At 58.4% G+C, this 25,781-nt stretch overlaps 2 protein-coding genes across 21 annotated transcripts in view; one reads left to right on the top strand and one right to left on the bottom strand.

The window, feature by feature from the left end:
* Positions 1–3,500, top strand: part of ZRANB1 (zinc finger RANBP2-type containing 1) — a 57,232-nt gene extending 53,732 nt beyond the window's left edge. For all 10 annotated transcript variants that reach the window (XM_072804952.1, XM_072804954.1, XM_072804956.1 and 7 more), the window contains one exon: positions 231–3,500. In XM_072804952.1, coding sequence (XP_072661053.1) covers positions 231–449 — 219 coding nt within the window. In that variant the 3' untranslated portion in view covers positions 450–3,500. The remainder of the gene's footprint in view (positions 1–230) is intronic.
* A 274-nt stretch (positions 3,501–3,774) lies between these two features.
* CTBP2 (C-terminal binding protein 2) overlaps positions 3,775–25,781 on the bottom strand; it is a 157,230-nt gene continuing 135,223 nt past the window's right edge. For 10 of the 11 annotated variants that reach the window (XM_072804942.1, XM_072804946.1, XM_072804943.1 and 7 more), the window contains 8 exons: positions 16,220–16,374; positions 15,809–15,953; positions 11,515–11,721; positions 8,780–8,994; positions 8,331–8,461; positions 7,776–7,903; positions 6,985–7,102; positions 3,775–5,197 (listed from right to left, as the gene is read on the bottom strand). In XM_072804942.1, coding sequence (XP_072661043.1) covers positions 5,017–5,197; positions 6,985–7,102; positions 7,776–7,903; positions 8,331–8,461; positions 8,780–8,994; positions 11,515–11,721; positions 15,809–15,953; positions 16,220–16,374 — 1,280 coding nt within the window. In that variant the 3' untranslated portion in view covers positions 3,775–5,016. Of the gene's footprint in view, positions 5,198–6,984; positions 7,103–7,775; positions 7,904–8,330; positions 8,462–8,779; positions 8,995–11,514; positions 11,722–15,808; positions 15,954–16,219; positions 16,375–18,628; positions 18,705–25,781 lie in introns of those variants that run through there. The other variant, XM_072804941.1, reaches the window with a different exon arrangement.

The raw sequence follows: 25,781 nt of genomic DNA, 5'->3' as shown, positions 1-25,781 counted from the left end.
AGGTGGTCCCCCCCATGAGATTTTTCTGCACATTTTCCCATTGATGACTTTCTGTTTAACCATAGGAAACTGGGTTTTAATCATAAAATTGAGAGGTTGAAACCACGTGAGAAATTTGTTGCTTTGACCTTTTCGTTAGTGATCCTACCAGCTATGTTCTCATTGAATTTTTCCTAACAGTTCTCTGATCTGTGATCTTATTTTCTCTTTTCTTCACATTCCTCTAAAAGCTAGGTAATGAGGAACAGCAAGAGAAACTGCTCAGGGAGTGGCTGGACTGCTGTGTGACCGAAGGGGGGGTGCTGGTGGCCATGCAGAAGAGTTCCCGGCGGCGGAACCACCCCCTGGTCACGCAGATGGTAGAGAAGTGGCTTGACCGCTACCGACAGATCCGGCCTTGTACATCCCTGTCAGATGGAGAGGAAGATGAAGATGAAGAAGATGAATGAAAAAAATCAAAGAGCAGAAGACTAGGGTATGGGCTCTGCGGTGACCCCAAAGCTAGTGTGGTGCACGTTCCAAGCAGAGCGCAAGGCATGGAAGGAACCAGATCTGGCAGGAACTGCCCAGAAGGCTTTTCTCATCCACACCCAATGGAGAGGACGTATCTGCTGTGTGAGGAGATGGAGAACTTTGTTTGGACTACAGTTTGTAAAAAAAAAAAAAAAAGAAAAAACCTAATTTTATTAAGACAGAACTTTTTTCCTTTCAAATTGTAAATCTGTCTATAAATGTAACGCATGTGGTTGTGTAAGAAGTTGTGTAATAGGACAAGTTGTACCAGCATCTTCATATTATTGAGAAGTTTTTTCCAGCACGGGCACCTCCAAAAGCACATGGCAGATGACTCTTTGTTCCTTTGAGATACCTTTTAAAGTAGAACCTGGCATTCTACTTTCCTTTTAAAAGATCCACTTTATGTTGAGTCTCACTAGAGCTCATTAGCTATTTGGAAACTTTTTGTACGAATTATCCACAGCAAAACATAAAAATAAAAACAAGCTTTTATTTTATTTAGTCCCCGTCGTGCCCAATAAAACGAAGTCAAATCTTTAAGGAACAAACTGCAAGGAAGTAAGAATTGTGTGAGTGAACTTCATACAGACGTCATTCCCTTGTTTTGGAAAGGGTTTTGGTTTCTATTTCGTCTTTTTTAAGCTTCTGATATGCTCCCTTTCAGTATTTAGGTATTTATTTGTTTGGAAGAGTGCCCTTAAAATGAGGGCTCTTCTACCAGAGTCCGGGTGGCTGTCTCTCTGTGAGTCGTCATTCCCTGGATGGAAGTTAGGGAAGTGCCTAGAGAGCAGGCCCACTTGTAACTAAATGAATTGTGTGAAATTTGCGCACTTGATTCAATTGACAATATCACACTCCCAAATTGCCATGCAGAGGGTCTTTGGATTCTTCCTTTTATCATCAACTCTGCTTTAAGCAAATCATGTTAGAAAGGCATGCCTTTGCTTGGGCTAATTGGGAATCAGTTAAGTATAGAATAAAGATTTAAAAATGCAGTAAGGTGGAAATGCATTGTATAATGAATTTCTCAGAGTAGTCTGAGAATTTTTGCATGTTGGTTAATTGTGGCCATTCTTATTTAAAAGTTAAAACTATAATCTTAGATAGAAATCTTTTTATAAAAAGTATTATTTGACCACTTCAGGTATATGTTCAATACTGGGTAAAAATTTCAGACCTATCTCAGGAACACAAAAAAGACTTAGTGTCCTGATAAGCACTTTGTAGACTATTAATGTGGCAAGGAATTTGGAAAGCAGCCCCAGAGACATCGACAGGCACATACACGCACGCAGGCATGCATACACACACACACACACACACACACACACACACACTTTTCCTTCCTTTTGATGAAAAGGCTGTGGAAAAACCTTTAAATATTTGCTTGTTTTCTTCTAAATTCTGTTTAGATGGTGTTTGAAATGTATACACAAGCTCTAACTTGATGCTGGAATTACTAAAAATAGAAAACACCCATGAGATGTCATGTCTCCCCTCTTGGAGCAGCACATGGAGATATTCCCAGGATGAAAGGATCAGTTCTACTGTATGCTAAAACTTGCAGGAAACTTGTTGCAATTTTGACTCCATATAAATGAATTTTGGTGTAGTAATGGTAAATGTTACTGTTCTATGTGGCTAGGTTTCCCTACAAATTGACTCTCTGGTCGACTCTCATTTTGGTCAGTAATTAAGTTTTTAGAAGGCTGTTGTTCTGACTTCTTAGCATAGCATCGCTATAAACTTTTCTCCATACGTAGGAAGAATTCTTTAGTGGGCACAGATCCTATTCTAGTTGCTGTTAAGCAAAACTACCCTCCTGGTTGAAGAAGCCAAAGAGAAATGTTTGAGAGAAGCATCTAGTCAGTCACTCTGGTCTACACTGCAGTCGATGCTGTCCAGGAATCTCCTAGGCTCAGTAGTTAGTCTGGGTGTGGTGGTCTGCTGAGTGTTGTTTCCCCCGAGGTGCCTCTATTTATTTATTTATGATCAGTGATCCTGACCACACCTAGTCGAACAGGTACAGCATTCTTCCCTGTGGGAAAGGTAGGACATTGCATTTCCTAGGCTCCAGACAGGGATGGGGCTTTAAATGGTTTTTATAGCAGACTGGCTGGTAAGGCCAAAATGTTGGTGAATCAATGCTATGTTAAGCTCTTGAACTATTAAACAGCCATAATTGTCCCGAGATAAGAGTACGCAGTCCTTTCTCAAAGATGAGGTCTTGGTTGACTCTGGACAGTAATACCTTAACTGTATGGACTTTGAACCTTACGGGTTTTTTTTCCTTTTTTAGGGACAATACAGTATGGTGTTTTCTGTTCTAATTAAACAAAACCTAGGTGCAGCACGGATTTGAACTGGCCTTTTTGTTGTTTGACTCATCGTGTCCCAGACTTCCATCTGTGTTAAGGGGACACTGCTTTCTTTAGGCAGTTGGGGATCTCCTTTATGTGCATGTGTCATGCCCTCCTTGACAATATCCTGGCTCTGAAGAGGATGTTAGGCACCCATTCCGTTTCCTGGAGTAACCATGTGCTCCAATCTCTATCCATAGGTGGTTGTTTTTATGTATTTTTTTTCTGGGGGGTAAGGGGGGTTGGGATAGGACCATCACCTTCAAATGAGTGAGGAGGTTGATGTTCAGAAACCCCATCCTACCCCTCCCCACCCCCTCCCACACCTATTCTTCCTAGGAAGGGGAGGGGAAAGGAGTGACGGGGAGTTGGGTACCTGGAATTGGACTTGACGGATACTTGCGGATACCACTAGTACAAAGGGGTTTAATGCTATTTAAGAAGGAAAATCCTTTAAATCAACAGAGTTCTTAACATATGGAAATGGCTGATGTTAAGTATTTTGCAACATTTCTTTGTAAATATCATTTAAAAGAATTTTGAGATTCACTTCCTTTCCTGCATTAATGCTTGAGCCAGGTAATTTTGCTTTTGGGTAAATTAAAATCAAAACTCTTAACTTGACCAATTTTGTTTCTTGAATCGCTTAGTTCCATTCCAACCCACTATATTTCATCTTAAGGATGGCATGATTTGATAAAGATGGACTTAACGGGCAGTTTTCTGGTGTCACAGGTAATCACCCGCATTCCTGAGTCTGGTTATGGAAGGGGCAGATGGAGGAGTGTGCATCTTTCACCACGAGTTGAAAACTGGCTGAGAATGTAGTTGCCTTTAAAACATCTCAAGTAGAGAATTTTTACCTTGGGTGAGATGTACTTGAATTTCAGAACTTAACAAATTTTTATTACTTTTTATTGAAAACTGCACTGAACGCTAAATGTCCACCTTTACAATAAACAGACACAGTAGCGGTAACTCACACTAAAACAAAACACTTCCGATAGCCATTATTTTTCTGTTTGGGACAGTTTTAAAGGTTTTTTTTTTTTGTCGTTTTTTTTTGCTTTTTTTTTGTCACAAAAACAGGAATGTACCTATACAAAGGCTCAAAATAGGCCATCTTTTAAACAAAAAGGCGATGATTCACAAAAGACTATGAATATAACATGTAACTAGTTGATACAAATCTAATAGGATTTGTTAAAATCAGTCACATCTAATAACACACCTGAAGTGTTCTTGTATAAAATATCACGTGAAGAAAAGAAGATTTATCAATGTCTAAAAAAGTGGGTTTGTTCATAGACAATCTGACAAGTTACCATAAAAAGTGTTTCCTGAGACATAAGGAAATGCAACATTATTTTTCTTGAACTCTTTTAGCTCAAGACTTTCCACTCAATAAAATAGCTGAGGATCTGAAACTGAGAAAATATATTTGAGTACAAACAGCTTGTGAAACTTAATACTTTTTTTCTTTCTTTTTTTTTCTTTTTTTCTTTGTTTCCTTTTTTTGCATCATCAAGAGGGTTTTACTGAATTCAGAACCAACTCGCCCGCTCAGTATGCAGTTCAGATGGGAGAGACTTCTGTACAGGAGCCTGTACGGTCTTCGATCCTACGCAGTTGTCTAACACGGGCAAACAGTTTTCTCCCCATTTGGTAGTAATTTAAATCTTCCTATCAGCAAAAGAGGTCACCAGCCCCCATGGACCAAAGGGACTAGAGTCATAGGAGGGGGATATCCTCTTAGTATTTTTTTTTTATTTGACGTTTGGAATTCCTGATGCAACATTCTAGAGCAAGGTGTTCAGGACCTGCTGTGCCCAAGGGGCTGATAAAGGAAAAGGATCTATTTATTCTTTGTGATTTGATGCACAGATGAAGAACGTAACACACAAGAACAGAAGTTGGTCGTTAATAAATCACGTCCTAGTCTTTCCGCACTTCCGTGACCAGATGACAGCTTCAGCCTTCCCACGCCTCGGCTTCGAGCTCTCTCAACACTGCAACGTCAATGATGCATATGTCCGGAATCGGTTCAAAAGACGGTCCAAGTCCTTTTCTCAGTTCATCTATTTTTTCACTGTCTCTTGGTCCCAGGTTTATCTGAATGATGACCGTTCGTCATTCTCTGCTATTGCTCATTGGGGTGCTCTCTATTGTCCCCGTGTTTTGTAGGCTGGTTGGGAGAGGGAGCTTGGGAAGGGTGTGCCACTGTGGGGAGGTTGTGAGTCACGGGGATGCCTCCGGGGATGATCCCTTCCATGGCTGCAGGAAGTCCTCCCGGAGCCACACCCACGATGCCTGGCGGGTATCTGAGGAGCAGACAGAGAGAGGGCCAGAGAGAGTGAGTCCAGAGCCAGGCAGGGCCAAGCTCTCAGCTCTGCCTACTAAAGGTCATTTTTTTAGTGGGTGGGTTTGTCTCTTTACCCCCAAAGCAAGAAGAAATCTACACGGAAAATCTAATAAAACGCTGATATTTTAATCCATAAAGAACAAAAAATCTAGCACAAACTTAGTAGCTTTCAGACAATAGGAATAGCCCCGGTTATATCCATGGACACTGCACTGCATTTGGGAAACCTTTTGTACAAAAAGAGACACACTCCCAAGTTTTCCAGTTGCCCTAAAAGGACTCATTAGTTCTATCGATGCTTTTAATGATTTCCCAACAGAGAGTATGAAGTCCCGATACTAAATGTGGCTCCCTAGGTGAGCTAAGTCATGTGCTCTTGTGGCCTGAGATGTGAAACGGGACAGAGCAGCGGGGGGGGGGGGGGGGGGGGGGGGTGGTGAGCCGGCAATGGGCTCGTCTTACGATGTAGGCACACGAGCTGCTGTGTGTGTGTGTGTGTGTGTGTGTGTGTGTGCAAGGACACGTGGCATTAAGCCACCCACAGAACATATGGCTCCTATGCAAATGCGAGTCCGTGTATTTAAACATTTCTAGGATAAAACAGACTTCATTCTAAAGCACCTGCCTTAGAAAAGACTCCTCCTCCATTCAAGTTAAACCCTTCACCCCTGGCTCCCCAACCTGCAGCCTGTCACAACTGTTCACTGGTTGGTCAGAAATCAAGGACTCTCCAGGATGCGGGTGAACAGGGATCCTGTGAGCTACAGTCCCAAGACCAAGGGCCACAGAGTCTTTGTCAATGGAAAGACTTAAGATGTCTTAAAGGACAGGCTGCCAGATAAGGAACTGGGAACCTGGGGCGGAGGCAGGTTCAAGTTAATGATACGGAAGTACTATTCGAAGGGTCAAAATGGGTGGGACTTTACTAGAACACGCCAAACCGCAATGTAAACAAAGCCAGCAGACCCAGGACGAAAACCCCATGACTTCCGCAGAGTCCGAGCTTTCACCTATGGGTCCTGTCATGCTAAATCCATTTACACCTCCCCGGCCTGGCCCTGGGCTGGTCAGAGCCGTGATTCACAACAGGGCAGATGAGGCAGTAGCTGGAGCCCTTTTTGGCTTTTACAGCTGGGAGTGTGAGGTGTTGGTGGACGTCGCACGTCCCACTGTGCAAAGGCTGGGCCCCCAGGGGAGAACGATCTGCCCTGGGACGTGCACCCTGCCAGCAATGGGGCAACCGTGGGCCACAGCAGGACAAAAACGTCCTGGAATTCAAGGCTGCAGCTCTTCTAGAAAGCGGGAACACTGACTTCCCTGTAAGCCCAGCAGTGTTGGGGGGAGAGAAACGATCACCCCTGAAACCCTGCTCCCTTCTAGGGGCTCTGCGGGCTCCGGGCCAGGAGAGTCAGACTAGAGAACACATTCACCAACAGGCCCCTTCCCCCGGAAATCTCGGGACTTCTCACCCAGAAGCCCTCTGGTTTGGGGGTGGCTTGGCACGCCGGGGGATTCCTCGGTGTTCGCACCCTTTGGGGAATGCACTCCCATTCCCACCTTTATAAATAGGAACCCCGATTCTAAGCTGTACCCCAAGAGCTGTGTTTGCTCCATAGAAATCGGGCATCAGAAGAGGTGAGGACTGCACTGCCGGGGCCCGGAGCACGCCCGTGGGCTGCGGCTCTCTGTGCTCCCCTCTCCCGGGGCAGAGGCTCCAGCCCAGGCCGCTGCCGTCCCGCTCCTCACCTGTATGTGGCGCCGTTGAGCTCCGGATGGATGGCCTGCTGATCGATGACCGACCAGGGAGCTGTTGTGACAAAGAATTCCTTGTTCACGCAGTTTCTTAAGCTTTCGGGGATGCGACCTGGAATAGGACGATTAAAATTAATCATGTATGTTTTTAAGGTCACAGTGTGTGATGTACTACACTCAGCAGCTGCTGCCGGGGAGCCCCGTCAGTGTCTGAGCCGAGAGTCCCGGCTCTTCCCCCGCAGTGAGGGGCCTGGCCCGTTCATTTGCAGGGAAGGGGCAACGTGGCGGGGCCCACGTACTGTGCTCTTCACACTGGCCCCCAAGGGAGCAGAAAGGAGCCTCCCTCCGGCTCCCACAGTGGGGGCGCTTGCGCTTGGCTGCCTGAAAAGGGAATCCAGGGGCGCCTGGGGGGCTCAGCGGTTGAGCCTCTGCCTTCGGCTCAGGGCGTGACCCCGGGTTCCTGGGATCCAGTCCCGCATCGGGCTCCCCGCATGGAGCCTGCTTCTCTCTCTGCTTATGTCTCTGCCTCTCTCTGTGTCTCTCTTGAATACAGAAGTAAAATCTTTAAAAAAAACAAAAACAAAAAAAGGGGGAATCCGTCTCCTCCGAAATTAAGGTCAGGGCTTGGATTAACAGTCCAGCTCCTTCAAACTGTCATCAACAGGATCCCTAAAAACTCCACGTGCCCGCAGTGGGGGGGACAGCAAGCCTCTGTCGCCCCCCGGGGGGTGTGTGTGACCGGTCCTGGGGCCGCCCTTCACCCCCGGCGCCGGCTGGAGGCTCACCTGTGATTGCCCGGCGGATCTCGGTGGCGGCTGCCTCCCTCATCTCTAGTGAGGCTTGCTCACTGTACCACGCGGTGTGCGGCGTACAAATGAGATTCGGCGCATCTTTCAAGGGACCCTGAGCAAAGCTAGAGAAGTGCAGAAAAACAAGCGAATGAGAAGAGTGGAGGAGGCCTCCCCAGCCTGCTCATCAAGAGGGAGCTCGTGGCCATGCAGACAGCGGCCAGGGTATTGGCGTAGAGGGACGGCGGGCAGTAGGACGCTTCCGCGGCTGCGAACTGAAGAACCTCCCTACCCACCAGAACGTTTCCAGTCCGCGTCAGGAGTGATCGGGGCTCAGGCGGGAGGCCCCCTCCGCTCCAGCCCCTCCCACGGCTGCCCTTCCTTTCAGACACTTCCTGACGCCCCTGGCGGCCCTCTGGCCCTTCCCCGTGGGCTCCAGGCACAGCACGGAGGCCACCACACGGGGTCCCGAGCTTTCTCTGCCGGAGCCGCGCTCAGGGGTGGCCACCGCGAGCTCGGGTCGCACGCCCGGCGACGGCCCAGCACACCCACCTGAAAGGCTCCGATTCGTGCACGTCGAGGGCGGCCCCTCGTATCCTGCCTTCCTTGAGGGCCTGGGCCAAGGCCTTCTCATCCACCAGCCCGCCGCGGGCCGCGTTCACCAGGAAGGCTCCTTGCCTCATCTGTGGGAGCAAGGGAAGGTCGTCAGAGGCCGCCACGGAGGGAGGCCTGCGGTCTGGCTCCTTCGTGGGCGGCCGGGCCTGGCCGTTCCCGCAGCTCGTCCCCGAGGGCCTGGAGGCCCTAAGGCGGGCGGCAGGCTGGAGCGGTGACCGGTCACCGGCCCGTTGCTTCTTGGAGGCCAGACCCCATCGAGACGGGTCCCCGCTGGCTCCTCACCGACGTCCTTCCCTTCTCACCAGAGCGTTTGCAGGCCACCTCCCATCCCCCCCTTTTGTTTTGATGGAAGTTTCCAGGGGCTGAGGGCATCTCTGTCCAGTTACCTGCTTTATAGTAAAGTCATTGATGAGGTGGTGGTTATGTTCGTTGAGATTACAGTGCAAGGAGACGCAGTCGCTCTGATACAGTAAGTCCTGCAGGGTGTAGACCCTCTGCACGCCCAGGGACCGCTCTATCCCATCCTGCAAGTAGGGGTCATAAAATATGACGCTGAATCCAAAGGCCTTGGCTCGAACAGCAACCGCCTGCCCCGTGCGACCTGTGCAGAGAGAGAGCGTCCAGGTGAGCGAGGCCGCAGTCCCGCCCGCCACGGCCTGCGGCTTCCGGGCCCGGGGCCTGCACCTGCCGGAGGAACCCGTGCCCGGGGCGCGGAGGTGCAGGCGGCCGGCGCGTCTCCTTAGCTTCCTGGGCGAGGAGGCCGGGCTTGTTGTTTGCACCGGGCGTGTGAGCGCGCGGACGTTCCTATGACGTACGTGTGCCCACGTCAACACAGCTAGACACTGTTCCAGTGAAGCCACGTGCCCTTCCTGCCCCCGTCCCGGCCATCAGCACGCCGTCCCCATCCTGTTCCTCTCTGCCCGTGTCTGCGTGCGCAGCAGGCTTCTCCACCTGAGCTTCCTTTCCTGAGACGCCGAGGGCAGTAGCAGAGAACGTTCTCTTGCCAACCAGCACTGGGTTTGCTCACGGAAGGGGCGAAGTGATCACAACTGACCGCAACTGAGCACCGCAGAGCGGCGTGAGCACCGACTGGCACGGGGGCGGGGTGGGGGGTGACGGCGGGCCCGGGGTGGCGCTCTGACGGGGAGGGAGAGCCAGGCGACCCTCAGGCCTGCAGGCTGGCCCCGACCTGCCAGGGGAGGAGCCCCGTGCCCGCTCCGTAGGTCAGCAGCCCACGCCACCTGACAGGACACCGAGCCCCCGGGCTCCCAAGTGGCTGTCACCTGCACAAACCCGCTGAACCCCAAGGCCAGCGCCCCCTACTTCCCAGGGCTGTTTTCGGCTTGAAAACAAAGCAGTCTGCGTGATGCTGGGACGGAATCCACCTTTATCTGAAACCAGTGCTCAATGGTGCGGGGGAGGGAGAGGGAAACAGGAGGTGTCCCTTCCCAAACCAGCAGCCCACACGAGGGCACCAAGGTGGTGGATTGTCTCCTGCTCCTGCTGCGCTTCAATCTAGGAGGGCAGCACGGAGGCAACGGCCTGGGCGGGGAGGTTTAACGAGGTCGTTGTGCTGGAGAGGGCCAGCTGCAGGGCAATCCGCGGGGGCTTCTGCCCCCTGCCCGCCCCGCCCCCTTCAGTGTCACCACTTGGATGCGGGGAACCAGGGACCGTAGCCACACAAGCCACACAGCCCGGTGGGGAGGGAGGCCTGACAAGGTGACAAGGTGGGGGGAAGGGCGCCATCGGCTGCATCAGCCCCGTGACGGACCTCGAGGATGGGACTCACGACCCCATCACGGGGCCGCAGGGAGCCCTCGGCCAGCGCACGCGCACCCCTGCCCCACTTCCCGGGCCCTCAGCCGCCCTCTCCACTTCCACGCCCGTGGCCTCCAGATGGGGCCTCCAGCTGCGGCTCCAGGGGCCTGAGGGCAGGATGGCTGCCCGGGCCTGGCTTTTCCACGGTCTTTGCCCTCCGTAAAGCCCCCCCCCATCCTTTCACTGGCGTCTACGTCGGCCACGAGGTTCTCTACGTTTCTACGGGCCCTAGCGCCTCCGACACCGAGCCTCGCGGAAGCCGACCCTCCTGGCCTGAAAACACAAGGTACCGAGGCCACTGGCTCGCTTTCCCTTCCAATTCTAGTACGTCCCCAACTTGGTGGCTGCCCTCGGGCACCAGCCCGGCCCGGGGCCACGGCGGGGGCGCCTCCTCCTGTCCGGCTACACTTCTGGAAGGCTGCAGGCCGACCTCACACGAGGGCACACCTGCCCAGTCCGAGTGCACGGGGCCGGGCGTGCGGCAGCGCTGGCTCACAGGCTCGGGCCGACGGGGCGCGAACCCCGGGACTGGCCTCAGGACACCGGAGGGGCTGCCCAGGGCTCGGGGCGCACGGGAGCTACAGGAGGCCCCGCGGCGCCAGCAGAGGGCGCTGCGTCCACTCGAGAGCCAGTAGGAGCCTTTGTACATCCTTCTAGAAGGGATGCCCCTAAGGCCTGGGTTCTTACACTCATCCTGGGGAGGAAGAGGACGTCCTCCTGGAACAGACCCCGCTCCTCTGCCTCGACCAAGCCGGTCCCGACCCTTGGTTTTCTGGAAACGGGCTCTGAGCTGAGGGCCGAGGGACCGCTGGGGGAGCCCTGGGGAAGCCAGGCCCAGCACCCACTTCCCGCCCGTTCTCCGGCCTTCCTCGGGTCCTAGGAGGCATCACTCCCCTCCCGGCGCACAGAGGGCACGAGGGCACGGAGGTCAGGAGTCCTCGAGGTCACAGAAGGGCGAGGGGCGGGGCGGAGACGCAGCAGGAGGGCAAGGTCCTGCGTGCAGCGAGGGCCCCCGTGCGTCCACAGGGCGGCACCAGGCTGCTTCCCCGCGCGCCTCCCCACGTCCTTGGCAACCCCCCCAGAAGCTCCGGGGCCACCTGCCCACTCCGGGGGACCCTTCCTGCCTGCACCCCCAGGGCAACCTTCTGGGCCAAGGCCCCGACCTGCCACCTTCTGGCTCAAAATCGCCCAGTGGCGCCCTGCTGTCCCCTGGCCTGGCCGCCGCCCAGCCGTGCGGGCCGCCCCCCCACAGCTCCCTCGAGAAGGGGGACCCCGCCCCCCGGGGCCCGGCCGCTGCACCTACCGAAGCCGATGAGGCCCAGCGTCTCCCCGCGGATGCGGGCGGCTCCCGAGGCGACCTCCCGGATCTGCTCGACGCTCTGCACCCGCGTGCCCTCCCGCAGCGCCTGGTACAGCCACGTGTTCCGCCGGTACAGGTTGAGGATGTGGCAGATGGTGGAGTCCGCCGTCTCCTCCACGGCGGCCGACGGGATGTTGCACACGGCGATCCCTGGAGGGGACGGGCGGCCCGCGAGGTCAGGCTCCCTGGGGCCGGCCTCTCACCCGGACACCCCGGCCCCGCTGACCCCCCCCCCCCACCCCGTGGCAGGCAGGAGGCTGGAAACCTGCCCCGGGGCCCGCGCAGGAACAGCAGGAACCCAGTGTGCAGCGCCCCCCCCGCCCCCCCCAGGTTGTGGGCTCCAGGAGACCAGACTCCTGACGGCGGGGCACCCTCCTCCCGGGGCTGGCTTTTCCTCGGTGTTTTGTTTACAGATTTTATTTTTTCATGATAGACACACACAGGGGGGGGGAGGGGGCGATGGGCAGAGACACAGGCAGAGGGAGAAGCAGGCTCCATGCAGGGAGCCCGACATGGGACTCGATCCCAGGACCCCAGGATCACGCCCTGGGCCGAAGGTGGCGCTAAACCACTGGGCCACCTGGGCTGCCTTCATCTACGGTATTTGAAGTCTACTGCAATGACCACATTAATACTCGTTTTGAGAAAGAGCAAAGATGGAAGAATCAGGAACTAGCACCCCCACCCCCCCCAGCACGGGCCCCATGCGGGACCAGAGGGAGGGGAGCCAGAGGGAGGGGACGCCTGAAGTCAGCCCCTGCCCAGTCAGAGGGCCCCGCCCACAATCCTACTGGGGCAAAGAAGAGAGGTGGGGTGGGGTGGGGTGTTCCCTGCTCCTTGGAAGAGCTTTGAGGGCTGGGGTCACTGGTGAGGGGCCCTCAGGTTCTGCGGCCAGAGAAGCTGCTAGAACTACCCCCAAGTCTCAGGCAGGAAGAGTCAGGAGAGGCTTTCCTTGAGGGCAGGGGGTCTGGGGGAGGAAGGCAAATGTTTCCCAGACACGGGAGGGGCAGGGAGCAGAGAGGGCCAGGCTGGGAGGTGGGGAGAGCCCTGGCCTCGGTGGGGATGAGGCCTGCGGAGGAGGCTGGGAAGCGGGGTGAGCAGCTCTGAGGGACACAGGAATCCAGGCAGCCTGTCTGAGCAGCTCAGCCACCTTTTAATCCCAGGCTTGGGACCCAAGGAACACGGGGGCAGGGCCACCAAGAAGGCAGCCCTACCTTCCCGTAGCTTCCTCAAGCCCGGCAGCAAGGACACGCGCTCGTCCCCATTGGGGCTCTGTGGGAGGGGACGCAGGACCACAGGCCCGCCCCCTTTCTAGTAGCTGCGTCAGCACCCACAAGGGCTGCCCTGAGGTCCAGGGGCCCCAGGGACCCCCTCAGGAGGACACACAGCTAGGAGGGTGGAGGCGCCCATGAGCACACCCACCCACAGATCCACCGGCCACAGCCTCCCACGAGCTGCAGGTCAGTCACGGTGCAGAACGGCCACCGCGGAGCAGGCTCCGCTCGAAAAAAAGCCAGAATCTGGCCGCACTGGAAGCCAGGGCTCGAGGGCAGCTCGTGGCGTCTGGGAGGGTTTTCATTCCTCCGAGGAACCCCACATGTTCTGGCCAAAGCCCAGCAGGAAGGAAGGCCCGTCGGAGCGGACCCGCCGCCTCTCCCTGCCCAGCCCCCGGGCCCCGCTGGGCCCTGGGAGACGAGACACGAGGGGTCGCGCTGGGGGAGAGAGGCCCACCCGTGGCCCAGGTGACGCAAAGCGCCGCGTCACCCACCCACAGGGGGCGCAGGGGACGCTGCTCAGCCTGCACCCCTGGACCTGAAATGGAGGCTCCTTGGCTCCAGAGCCTGGGGGTGCGGAGACCGGACCCTGGAGGGGGTGCTGCTGGCACCACAACCACCGGGGACCGTCCTGCCCCGAGGGCAAGGGCACCGCCCTGCAGAGACCCCAAAGCCCCGACTACGCTCGAGGGGCTCGTTCTTGCCATCAGTGGGCGTGGGTCTGCAGCAGGGGACCCGCCACAGGCTTCCAGCAGCCGCCTCACCCCAAGGCCTGAGCGCGGTCGCTGAGCTGCTGGACCTGCCAATGGTCTCCCTCTGGGGTCACCCCTCCTGAACTGGAAACCAGGTAGGAGCTTGCTAGACAGGGACATGGGAGAGGCCACCAGCAACCCCCACTGTTCCCGGGGACACGCTGTAGACAGGCCGGGTCCCTCTGACAGCTCTGGGCAGGTGACACAGTGTTCCTGACCTCGGCTCAGAACATCGACTCGGGCCTGCCTGTGTGGAGCCCCGGGTCCCTGGTGGCTCCCACCAACGCCACGCCGCGGGCCCCGACCCCAGCAGGACCCACAGCCGCTGTCTGGTCTGTTCGACTCGCCCAAGGCCTGGGGACAGAGGGATCTGCGTGTGGAGAGCCATTTGGGGAGAGGAGAGGCCAGTGTCCCAGGCGGCTTCCGCTTGGGTTGCACCAGGATCAATGAGAACGCCACGGGCGACATCCGTTTCCTCGTTCAAAACTGCAGGTGCCTGGGAACGCCACCCCCAACCCCTCCTGGACCCAGGCCCCCGGCCGAGGGCAGACGTGCGGCGGGGCGAGCGGGGCACCGGTGGTTTCAGGGACATGAGGTCCCCCGGCCCAGGCTGGCTGTGTGGGGAGCACCTGCAGGTGGAGGGATGGCCAGGTCTCGCTCGGGAGAACTTCCCATCTCCCTGAAAGCAGTGGCCGGTCACGAGCCCCCTCCCCCTGAAGCCAGGCTGCGGGGCTGCGTGGGGCGGACACCCAGTGGGACGGGGAGCATCTCGGAGGACACCCCCTCCTGCCTCCCCCACCCCCTGTGTGTGTTAAACTACATTCCCCGTCAGTATTTGAACTTGGGGTCTCAGCTCTACTAAGCACATAAAGAACACTTGTTTTCAAACAAAAATATTCTTGCTGGTGCCGGAGAGAGATGGAAAGTCTGAGGTAATGCTAGATGCGGTTCCCAAGACTCCCAACCAGCCGAGTTTCTCTGCTGCGACCAAGGCAGGCTCCAAGGGACACCGCGGCCCCGCTCGGGGCGGACACAGGAAGCCATCACTTCCCCCAGGCCCTGGTCGGGTCTGGAATCTGATGCCACCCCCCCTTTTCCTCCTCAGCCACAGCCAAATGACCCTCCACCCAAGGGAGGTGTGAGATGACGGGGACCCAGAAAAATCAGGGTCAACCCTCCAGGCCACCTGCCACTTCTAGGATGGGGGGGTGGGTGGGGTGGGGAGAAGCTGACTGTTGGGGAATGACCACCGCCTGCCTCTTCCTTTGGGGCCCACCTGTGGGGCACCCCCTACCCTGCGGCTCAGTTCCTGGGTGCTGCCCCAAGTTCAAGTGGGGGAACTAACCCACTCGGAGAAACCTGGACCTTCCTGTAAAACTCCAGGCTAGGAACCTGGAGGAGGACGCTGGAGCCCACCGGGGTCCCCCTGGCTGAAAAGGCAGCAGGTGGGTGCCTGAGAGCTAACGCCCCAACTGCCCGATGCCGGCGCTGCTCGCGTAGACGGCAGCTCACGGTGCGAGGCTCAGCACAGGGTCCTCCGAGGGGGCGAGAGGCTGACTTGGGGGTGGGGATGGCCCACCAGGGCCTCAGCACAGCGCAGGGGTGGGGGTCCAGAGAGGCCTGCGTTCCTCGACACTCGCCAGCAGCCTGGTGGCTTCGGGGCACCCAGTCCTCAGCAGGCGGGGCACGGGCCCTCGCACCCGGACCTGGCACGCTGCAAACACAGGCCAAGGCCGGCGAGCAGAGAAGCTTGTTTAGGAGGCCCCGGGGCCCCCGCAAAGCGAGCAGGCCAGCCCGGGACGCTGCCGTGGAAGCTCTGCACACGCTCCTCACGACGGCGTCCGTGCCGGGGCCAGGACAGGGACCCGACCTCAGGGAAGCCGCCTGCTGCCCTGCTTTCCGGGGAAATCCTTCCCGCCCGGACGAGGGCTGTGCAGGAGGGGCCGGGCTTTGGTCCACCCACGTCAGTGCTGCCCTGCGCAGGTTTCTGGGTGGCAGAGCCCCGGGGAGGACGGCTCCACGCCAGGACCGCCCGGAGCCCCCGCTTCCTGGGCCGACACCGTCCGGTGGCCACTCGGCCGCTCACAGGGTCCCCTCTGCAGGGACGGGCCCCACTCGCCAGGCTCCAGCAGGCACTCCCGCCTGTGTGCCTGGACGTGAGCCCGCGAGGCTCCCCCCGAACGGCCGCCCCCTCCAGCCCCCCGCACTCACCGAGCTCGCCGGCGGCCTTGATGTCGACGTTGTCGTAGCCGCTGCCTATCCGCACGATCACCCTCAAGGCCTTGAACTTCTCCAGGTCCTCCCTGGTGAGGGTGATGGTGTGGTACATCATGGCACCCACGGCTTCGTTTAGAACCTGCGACGGGGCGAGCAGAGCCAGGCTGGAGACCCCCCATCACCCCCGCACCTGCCGCGGAGGACGCGGTGTGGGCATGACCGTGACCCCAGGTGACCACGGAGGGGGAGGGCAGACAGGGAGGTGGCGTCTGGGGGTTGGGGGGGGGGGCGGTGAGAGGGCCCAGCCCAGGGAGACCCGAGGGTGAAAGCGGGAGGGACCCCTCGCTGAACGGCAGCGGCCGCCACCTGACCTGGGCAACCCGGGCCTGGGGGTGGGGGGCCCACCTTCTCGTGGATCTCCTGAGTGGACTGTGCGTCACAGAAGGCCACAGTGGCCAGGTCCTTCAGGATCGGCATCTCCACGGTGCAGTCTCTGCCATCGAGCAGCGCCACCAGGGGGCGGGGGTGCAGGGGGCCGTTCATGATCTGGGGGCGGATACCTGTGAGGAGTGAGGAGGATCTGTAGGTGGGCACAGCGGCTGTCCCACATGGGGCGGGGGATAGTGCAGCGAGGGGCTCTCCCCCCACATATGCATCGGATCTGCAGGACCCCAGAGCTCCCTCCCTACTCCCCGAGGGGACCATGAACCCACAGAGCCACCCGGGCTCCCCTGGGCTCAAACACCACAGGCTCCTTTGAGTCGCCGAGGCCCATTCTGGGCCAAGCCAAGGAGACCCAGAGGGCACGTGTCTGCCGGGTCTATCGGGTGGAGGTCTGAGGGGGGCCCGGGTCTCGGTGAGCAATCTCAAGTGCGGCCAACAGGAACCACAGTGGCGCTAACTCCATCGCCACGTGGAACCGAGGCCAGGAATCTGTTCACCATGCACCTGCCGCCGGCGCCAGCTGGGCCTACAAGCCGCGCCCCTGCCCCTGCCCCCAGCCCCTTCCCAACAAACATGAGGGGCTGCAAAATGAAACCAGAGGAACATGTCATGGTTCCCGCACCCCGTGGGAGCTTCCTGGAGAAGACCCCACTGGCAACGGGCCTCCTGGGCTCAGCCCGTGCCCAGGTGAAGACCCGGGCCAGGTGGTGGGGAGGTGAGCGCGACGGCGAGCCGCTGGCCGGGGACTTGGGAGAGCAACGGAATTTCTCAGAGGGCCGCAGAGCGAGCAGCACCCCTCGGGTACCAGGGCCAGTCGGCGCGGTCATGTGTCCTGGGGCTGCCGGCAGAGACAAAGGACACTTGTCCCCACAGCCTGGGAGGAGGGTGGAGGGAGCCCAGGGCCAGGCCAGTCCTCCCTACTCGTGCCCGAGTGCAGATCCCCCAGCTGCTCCGCGAGGCCAGCGCAGCTGCTTGCAGGACGCTCAACGGGGCGGCAGGACCATCTCCAGCCCCAGCGGGGAAGCAGCAGCGTGTGCCCCAGGCCACTTGGCCACGTGAGGTACGCGGGCCAGGCTGCCTGCACTTTCTCCAACAGAGCCCTTCCCTTCCAATCCATATGCTGGCAAGTCTGGGACTTCGTAGCCCCTGCAGGGGGACCGTGGCACCCAGGTGGCCAGGGTGGGACAGTTTCCATTTTCCGGACAAATCACATGTGTGGAGTCCCTGGCTATGAGTAAAAATGAGAGCTTTCTGGGCATCGTGTGCTTTCGGAGGTGGGAAGGGATTCAGATAGCGGCCGCCACACCAAGGCCAGGCTCGGTTTTGTTTCCTTCCTCCTGCACAGAATCTACTTGTCTTTGCGTCTGGAGGCCCCCCTGGCCCCCCTGGCGTGACTGGGCTCCGGGAGCCCCTGCCAGGAGCCTGTGATGTTCCGGCCCAGGTGGCCTCCGCGTGATCGCAAGGCATCGGGTACGGGCTCCAGCAGACAAGAGCAGGACCCACCTGCCGGGGCCGCACTCAGCTGTGTGGTCGTCCCCCGGCAGCCCTGAAATGGCCAGAGAGGAGCCCAGGCTGGGGCCCCAGACACTGAAGCCACTATCTGGCCCCCTGGCTCATCGCTCAGCGACACGCTGGTGTCGGAAGCTGAAAGCAAAATCCCCACCTGGAGCTGTGGCCGTGGAGGCGGGGAGGTTGTCCCCGTGGTGCCCACACGGCCACTGCAGTGGCCTTGCCCCCGGACAGCACCCGCGCCACAGCTGCAGCAGCTCGGGACAATCCTCTCTTTGAACAAGAAGCAGAGAGAAGCCTTTTGTCGCGGCCTCAGAACGGGCCAGGGAGCAGGTTTCCTCCGGGCGCCTCTCTCCAGGCCGGGCTGGGACTCACAAGGGGTCACGGTCCCTCCCGGCCTGTGGGCGGCGGTAAAACCACTGCCCAACCCAGAACCTGGATCCCCAAAGCAGGGCATCCAAGCGAAGCCGAGGCCCCAACGTTCTCGTCAGCCTTCGTCCCGCCCGGCAAGGCTGTTTGCAGGGGGGCTGGTGAGCCCTCTGCCACGCTCTCCTTGGCTTGACTGGCAGGTGGGCCCCATAAGAGGTCAGGGCGGTTGTGGGCAAATGAAAGAGGTTTCCCCAAAGACCAACGGTGCCATCTTGCATCAGGACCCCTGGGCACCACCTTTACCCCCGACTCTGCAGAGGGAGGTGAGGGCTGGTAATTTACACGGTGGCCTATAGCCTCTCATTTCCACCCCTTCCCCCTTAACAGACGGGGGCACCGAGGCACAGCGTGGGGAGTGCCCCGGGGAGTAAGCGGCTGGAGCGGACGGGCACAGCCAGTGCCAACTTGACGTGCCAACGCTAAAGCTCCTACCTCTGTCCCTCCTTTTCGCCAAGAAAAAGGTGAGACTTTGACCAAATCCCGAAAGCCTCATTTCTTCCACCGGATTCTTCCGGCCCCGCCCTGCAGCTGCTACCAAGCCCAGGTCGGACTCCCATGGGACCCGCGGTCTTGGACTATGTGGGCAGATTTACCCGCCTGCCCCAGGGTGTCCCTCCTACAGGGTGCAGAGCACCCTGACTGGACTCCGAAGGTGCTGGCAAGAGTGTTAATCAGACACCGTTCACAGGGTTCACGATCATGGTAAGAAATCCAAGTTGTTAATTTAAAAAGCAGCCACAGAGGAAAACGATGGGCAGGCACAAGGCAGGCATCTAGAGCCATCCAAGACATCTGGAGAGGCTGAGGGCCCTCGTCACAAGATGTCCATCCACAGCATCAGTGCATGGATCCCGTTACCTGGGCAACAAGCTCCAGGTTGCCTAGCGATCACCCCCTCCCTGGCTTGGGTGGCCTCCTCTTTGGCGGAACCCACCCTTTGCCCTCGTTCAGGTCGGGCATGCAGAAGGCAGCTGAGACCCAGGGGCTCCCAGCTGAGGCCCTGGGCTCAGACAGGGGCCGCAAGCCCTGTATGGGAAAGGGGTTTACTGGGGACAGATGCTGTGGGGACAGCTGCGTGGGTGGTGGAGTGGGTGAGATTCACGTGCATCCTGCATGAGGCCCAAGGAGCCGCACAAAACCCCAGTACTGAGGACGACAGCAAGCCCGGCCAGGACGTTGTCAGGGGTCGCCTCTATTGACAAAGGGACCGTGCCACACATGCTCCCTCAGTCCCAGAGGGGTCTCGTCTACCCACACACCAGAGAATGCAGCTAATTTCAAGCCACACCCTGCCCAGCACCTGCTGTCTCTGCAGCCTTGCAGAAGCTGGGGTGGAGGTTCCCAGAAAACCCCAGGAAACACGAGGTGAGGCTGTAAACAGACTCTCCATCTTGCTTCACATCCACTGAGCATCTCTCAGCGCTTCTGACAGTCTGAGGGATTTCTAGTATATGAGGATACAAGCGACATGTTACCGTAAATGACCTTCCAAGGGGCCGTGGGAAATGGGGTACCCAGGCAGGGCTGGCCCAGGAGGGAGTCCCCCATGACCTCTCCAGCCAGGGGAATCTAGGCGGAGAAAGCCAAGGCACAGTGAATGCTTAACGACAATGGACTAAAACCTGAGGTCTGCAACCAAAGCTAGGGTAGCAGTCGCTAGACGCTGCCGAAACCCCAGGCCTGACGTTCGGAAGCCGGCTATGTTCCTCTTAGCTCCACTTTACCGCCGGGGAGACCACAGAGCACACCAAAGACCCAGGGACCCAACAGAGCCCAAGGAAAACACCTGCTGACGAGGCGCCGAGGGTCCTGGCGGCCCCCTAGGCAAAACGACCGCTCCCTCTCTGCAACCTTGCCTTCCATTCGAGAACGATTCCAGCTGCAGGTGAACACGTCACACGCACACACAAGTCTATCAGCACATTCCCTTCAACGTGTCCAGCATGAACTCTGCAGGGCGGAGCTGGCGCCCCTGTGGTAGCATCGCTTGCTGGTCCCAGGCTCACCTCTGCACAAGCAGGGACACGGTGCCCCGGCCGACCCCGGGCCCGGCCTCCCTACAGCCGGAGCTGCACCCGAGGACACTGAGAAATTAGACATTCGGTGGAAAAAGCAAAGACGACACCCGGCCACGCTGCTGGAGTCGTGCTGGGAGTGGCCGACGGTCCAGGGAAAGACAAGCCCATACAGGCCCTCGGGATTCGGAGGGGGAAGAGGGAGGGAGGAGGACACCGGCGGCTCTCCGGTCATCCACCTCGATGCCACCTTGTCCGAATCGCATCAGACTGCTCAGGAGCCGCCTCTTCCCGGGGCCACACAGGCGACCTGTGCCTGTCCTAACGGGACAGGCTTCCCCGAGCAGAGGGACTGAGGGGGAGACGGGCTGATCTTGCCGCACGAAGCAGCTCTGTGGTGTTCAGACCCGTTTCCGGGCCTTCCCGGACACACGGCGTCAGGTTCAGCGCACGTGCTTCCTCTAGAACCAACTCTGCCTTGTTTCTGAAGATCTGAGCTGGTTTCTGCCGCTTGCCAACTCAAGGACCGAACTGCCGGAGGCTTTTCTGATTTTGCTCTTTCAAGATTTCAGAAACTAAGCAGTCTTACCCCAAAGCAAAGTGGCTGCAATAAACGTGTTTGAGAAGCAGACAGAGAGGCCTCTTCTGACACCTGAGCAGATTTTGCTGAAACACTGCTATGGTGCAGCAGCCTGAACACACCCGAGCTGGGCTGGCCAGGATCTGGGATGACAGTCCACCTGGTCAGGGTGACCCCCTGGCTCGCCTGGCAGGGACCAGCCAAGCATGTGGGGACCGAGCGGGGAAAGGGCCTGCCAAGCAGCACGGATTCGCACCAAGATCTTCACTGCTGCTCAGGGGCCGAAGAGCCCTTGCGGGTGGAAACCAGCTGGGAGCTCTGGGGCCCGAAAGCAGTTGCTGGGATCCTCTGGGCCAGCACCAGCTGTACTGGCAGCTGCCACCAGGATAAGTACCTGGAAAGAACTGAGAGATCCATGCAGGCCTCAGAAAGATCTGCAACAAAACGCACTGTCCTGCATGCTTAGCCAGAGGCCTCGGGGCCAATCAAATGTGTCACCAGCTCCCAGAACTTGTAAGGTGGTCTGGAAGGTAGAAGGCAGCACCCGTGGCTCCCATGTTTGTGGGCAGGTGGATTGAGGTGGGGAGAGGAGATGCACTCCCGGAGGTCCCAAGTGGGTGGGAAAGGACCCCAGGTCTGCCCTGACAGCCTCTCCAGCCGCGGCCACTTCGCAAGGGTCTGAGCGCGTCGCCCACCACCCCAGGAACAGCTTCCCCTTAAATGCAGGTGGCTCCCCAATTGAAAAGTCACTTCCTGCAACCTTGCACAAACCAACCCTCATCGGCTGGGCTCAGCAGTCCCGATTTCTAGAAGGCCAGACACAGGATCAGATCTAGGGTCTGATAAGGGGCATATTTCACAGGCTTGCATTTCCACAATCTAGAGCTGCAACTCCTGACTGGGGCCAAACTGGGGACCAGATGCTGACCTTGGGTGATCAATGAACCTGTATCCGAGACGCAGCATTCAACTGGCAGACATGGCCGTGCTGGGAGGGATGGGCATCTACCCCAGGGCACGGGGCTTCCAGAACCCCTTCAGGAAGGCTGCTGTGGGGCCTTGTGTCCAGGTGACAGGTCCCCCCTTGCCTGTAAACACGTTTATCCACGTAGTAAAAACTATTCTAAACTGCCAGCCACAGGGTCTCGACCACAACTGTCGTGCAGTTGGCTGGAGCTTGTTCAGAAAGTGGGTCTGGAAAGTCAGCAAAGGCACGTGGCCTCCCGTCTCCAGAGGCACCACCCACGCCCACGGCAGCTACTCTTGTCTTTCACGAGAAAGAACACAGGAGCCGACGAGAATGAACGGTTTCGAGGCAGCGACTGTGATAAAACGTGTTGCTAAGCGTGGCACTGCTTTAAGGCTTAAAAAACACGCAGCTACCGTTAGAAACCTCATCTCTGTGTCCACATCACCGCCTGCCTCTCCACCGGGGGAGGATCCTGAGAACCTGGCGATGTGCAGGTATGGTCTCCCCCCCCCCCCCCCACATACGGGGAACGGAGAACCCGATCGGTTTTTTCTCGGCTCGTCTCTCTTGCAGTTTCCGGCTTCGGGTGGAGCACACGCAGCGCGCATCCCACTGAGGCCTCGGTCAGGTCGGTTCCAGGAAACCGAGGCCAGAGGCGCCTCCTGAAGTGGCCCCGGAGCCGGGGCTAGCCTCGCTCCTTCCCACCCGCGTACCTTCCAGAGGCTCGGGCAGGCGGGCCTGGCTCCCCGCCGAGCTCCCGAGGCTCAGGGAACCAGCTCTCCCCTCGGGCTGCTTCACCACCAGGAACACAGACTGAGTTTTAACCGGGGCCAACGGTGGAAGGTGGAAGGCACCTCTGGCGGCACAGAAACTAAATCCGAGCATCTCGAGATTCAGCTCCGCCCTCAAGCAAACATCAGCAGAGTCAGGACTGAAGAGGAGAATGCAGACCTGCCCCAGGCACGCGTGCGCACGCACAAGCACTCACACGCTCCTCTTCCTGCACTCACAGCAGACGGCACTAACGGAAGGATCTCGGGACTTTGAGCCTCAGGGTCCGTGGTCACCATGGTGCCCCAGCGAGCCACCCCGCAAGGCTGGGTGACATCTGCCTGCCACACTTGAGTGAGCCCAATCCCCTCTAAAAACTGGGGAAGGAAGGTGACAGTCACGAGGGCGTAGAGCTCGGTGTGCAGCTGGACCTCCGATGCCACTCCCCCCTCCAGGCCTGTGACCAGGGGTCCCATGACCTCCTCCGTGGCTCCTGGATTGCCCTGTGCTCTGCTGGGCTCCCTGGGGGGGCTCCCTCGTTTGCATCAGCCTCCTTCACACTGGAGAGCCTCAAGCTGCACCTGGCGCTGCTCGATGACTGCCCAGGACACCTGCCTTCTGTGAATACAGCCCCCTCCCGACATGGCCTTGTTGCCCCCAAGAGCCAGAGCGTACTTCCCCACCCCTGGAAACAGGCTGGCCTGGGACTTTGCTCTGAACAACGTCAAGTGGCAGAAATAATGATGCAGCATCACTTCCAAGGCAAGGCCCCCCGGGTGGGCATCCGGCCTTCCATACTCACACTAGAGCCTGTGCGTGGCACCTGGGAGGCAGGACCACGGAGCACAGGCCCTGCCAGCCCAGATGAGGGGGTACAGTGAGGGGCCCTGCAGGCTGTCCTGCCACAGCCGAGCGCAGAGCTGTCTGCGGGCCAGGCGGCCCCGGACGTCGGCATAGCAGACTGGTGTGCTCAGGAAGGCAAGGGTGGGTGTGCATGTGTGTCAGCATACGTGTGTGCACATACACGTGCATGTGTGCCGGAGCCCATGGTGTGCCTGCGACCTGACAATGACACCAGCATGGACGTGACCCATGCTGATGCTGCAGAAACCCCTGGAAGCTTGTCCCCAGGTCTTGCTAGGATAGATCAAATCCATTTTTTAAAACCCAGAAGAGTTCCCCCAGGGCCGAGCTCATTCATGGGACTCGTGATCACAGGCAGCCCTGGGTGAGGGTCAGGGTGCCTTTCTCCTGGGGAAGGGCCAGGCTGCTCCGCCCCACCGTGAACCCATGGGGGCACCGCCCCGAGGCCCGGCCACTGCAGGTGAGACCTTAACAATGGCCTTTTGAAACAGCATTCCCGTCTTCTCACTTTCTGGATGAGCCCCCAGCTCTTGGACTTCTACCCCGGAACACCCCAGAACCTCTCCCTGATGCTAAGCTCCGGTTGGGGCCCTGGGAGCCTTGTGTCAAGAAGGGAGCTGTTCGACCTTTCACTCCATGGGCACCGAGACCCAGGGAGGGGACAGGGCCCAGCTGACCTGAGCTCTGCAGCCGGGCCATCGAGGGCCATCGAGGACCTTCCCCGCAGAAGGGTATTCAATTCACCACCACCCCCTACCACCAAGGGCTCCCCCAGGCCAGGTGAACAAACAGAACCACCTGGCTTGAAAATGGCCCTCGGGGATAAGGAGGAGGGAAGTACTTTCCAGGATAAGACTGTGGCCGGGGCTGCGCCGTCAGGCCCCAGCCGCTCCAGGCAGGACGGAAGCCCAGCAGAGGCACGGGCCACCCGGATGCACGCGGGTCCACGAGGCCGTGTTCCTCCGCGGCTGGGACCACACTAGTGACCACCGCATCGCACACGTTACCAGGCGACAGGCACACGCCTGAGTTCTCGCTCAAGAAACTACCGGGAAACACCACGAGTGTGGGAAGACCGGGCCTGGCCAGCCGCCCCCCCCCACCCCCGAGCACCCACGGGCCGGGCTGCTGAGGGCCACCCCATGGAGGGGCCCGGCCGAAGCCACTCCTCGGCCCTGATTTTAGCGTCCTCTGAAGTCAGCCAGAGGTTCAGCTGAGAGATGGCCTCAGGGTAAGTAGATTAGCTTCTTAAATAAAACATGGATCTTAAAGGGTCGTGGCCTCACAGGGAGGTGGCTTCAGGCCACCTCCTTTGTGGCTCAGGTAACAGCTGGACAGAAAGCGGCCAAGCAGGAGGCGCAGAGGCTCCCGGGAGCCTGGGCCGTGTCCCCCACCCCCAAGGCTTGCCGGGTGACCGCTGCCCGCCCAAGGTGTGTGTGCAGACGCGCGCGCACACGTGTGTGGAGACTTCTGGAATAGAAGCAGCAGGGGTCTACACTGGTGGGAACCACAGCATCCAGTTCAAAAAAAAAAAAAAACAAAAAAAAAAACAAGAACTTCTGTACCTCCAGAAAGACCAGCATTTGTTGTTGCTTTAACTGGTTCCTTAGAGCAACCCAGAGCAACTGTCCCAGCAGCCTGAACTGTTCAGTGTCCACGCCACACCAGGGACCTTGAACAGAAAAGTGACAGACTTTTCTTTTCTACCAGGGCTTAAACACAAAACCCAGAACCAAACCAACTATCGCTTGCTGGAAATCACTCCCTGGGACGCTCACACGCTGGCGCCGTGGGCCGTTCGGAAGCCCTCATACGGCTGCCGGGCCGCGAGCACCTGTGCCCTGCCGCCCCCCACCCCCAGGGAGCCCCTGTCTGGTGATCCCTCTGCTTCCCACTGGGGGGGACGCTGACCACTACCCACGTAGCGCCTCCTGGCTGACCGGCCTCGGGGAAGGGATGGGCTCCGGGGACCGAGGTCCTCCCAGCTCAGGGCCACAGGGACAAGACGGAGACGGAGAACTGAGCAGGCCGCTGTGGGACACATTTCCACAGCAAAGCAGCCAAGGATGCCAGGAGCTGCTTCTGTTTGTGGTAGGATGTGATTCATGTTCTGGATTTCCCCAAAGGCCAGCCTCGTGTGGGTGGTCCTGGAGTGCGGAGGGAGGGGGGAGGTGGTCTGGGCAGCCGCTGGGCTTGGGAACAGCTGAGCCCCTGGTTCAAGGAGCCACTGGCTTCCTTCCCATCTGGGTGAGGTCACATTTCACCTCCCAACTTTCCCAGCATGCCCTGAGCACTGGACGGAGCCACAAATCCCTGGCCTGGGCCCCATCTAGTCTGATGACAGACGGGCGATCCCAGCTTAGGGGATAAGGCAAGGCCATCAAG

This window comes from Canis lupus, chromosome 29, assembly GCF_048164855.1.
Source record: "Canis lupus baileyi chromosome 29, mCanLup2.hap1, whole genome shotgun sequence".
NCBI classification, from domain to species: Eukaryota; Metazoa; Chordata; class Mammalia; order Carnivora; family Canidae; genus Canis; species Canis lupus.
This window is presented reverse-complemented; position numbering and strand designations above follow the sequence as displayed.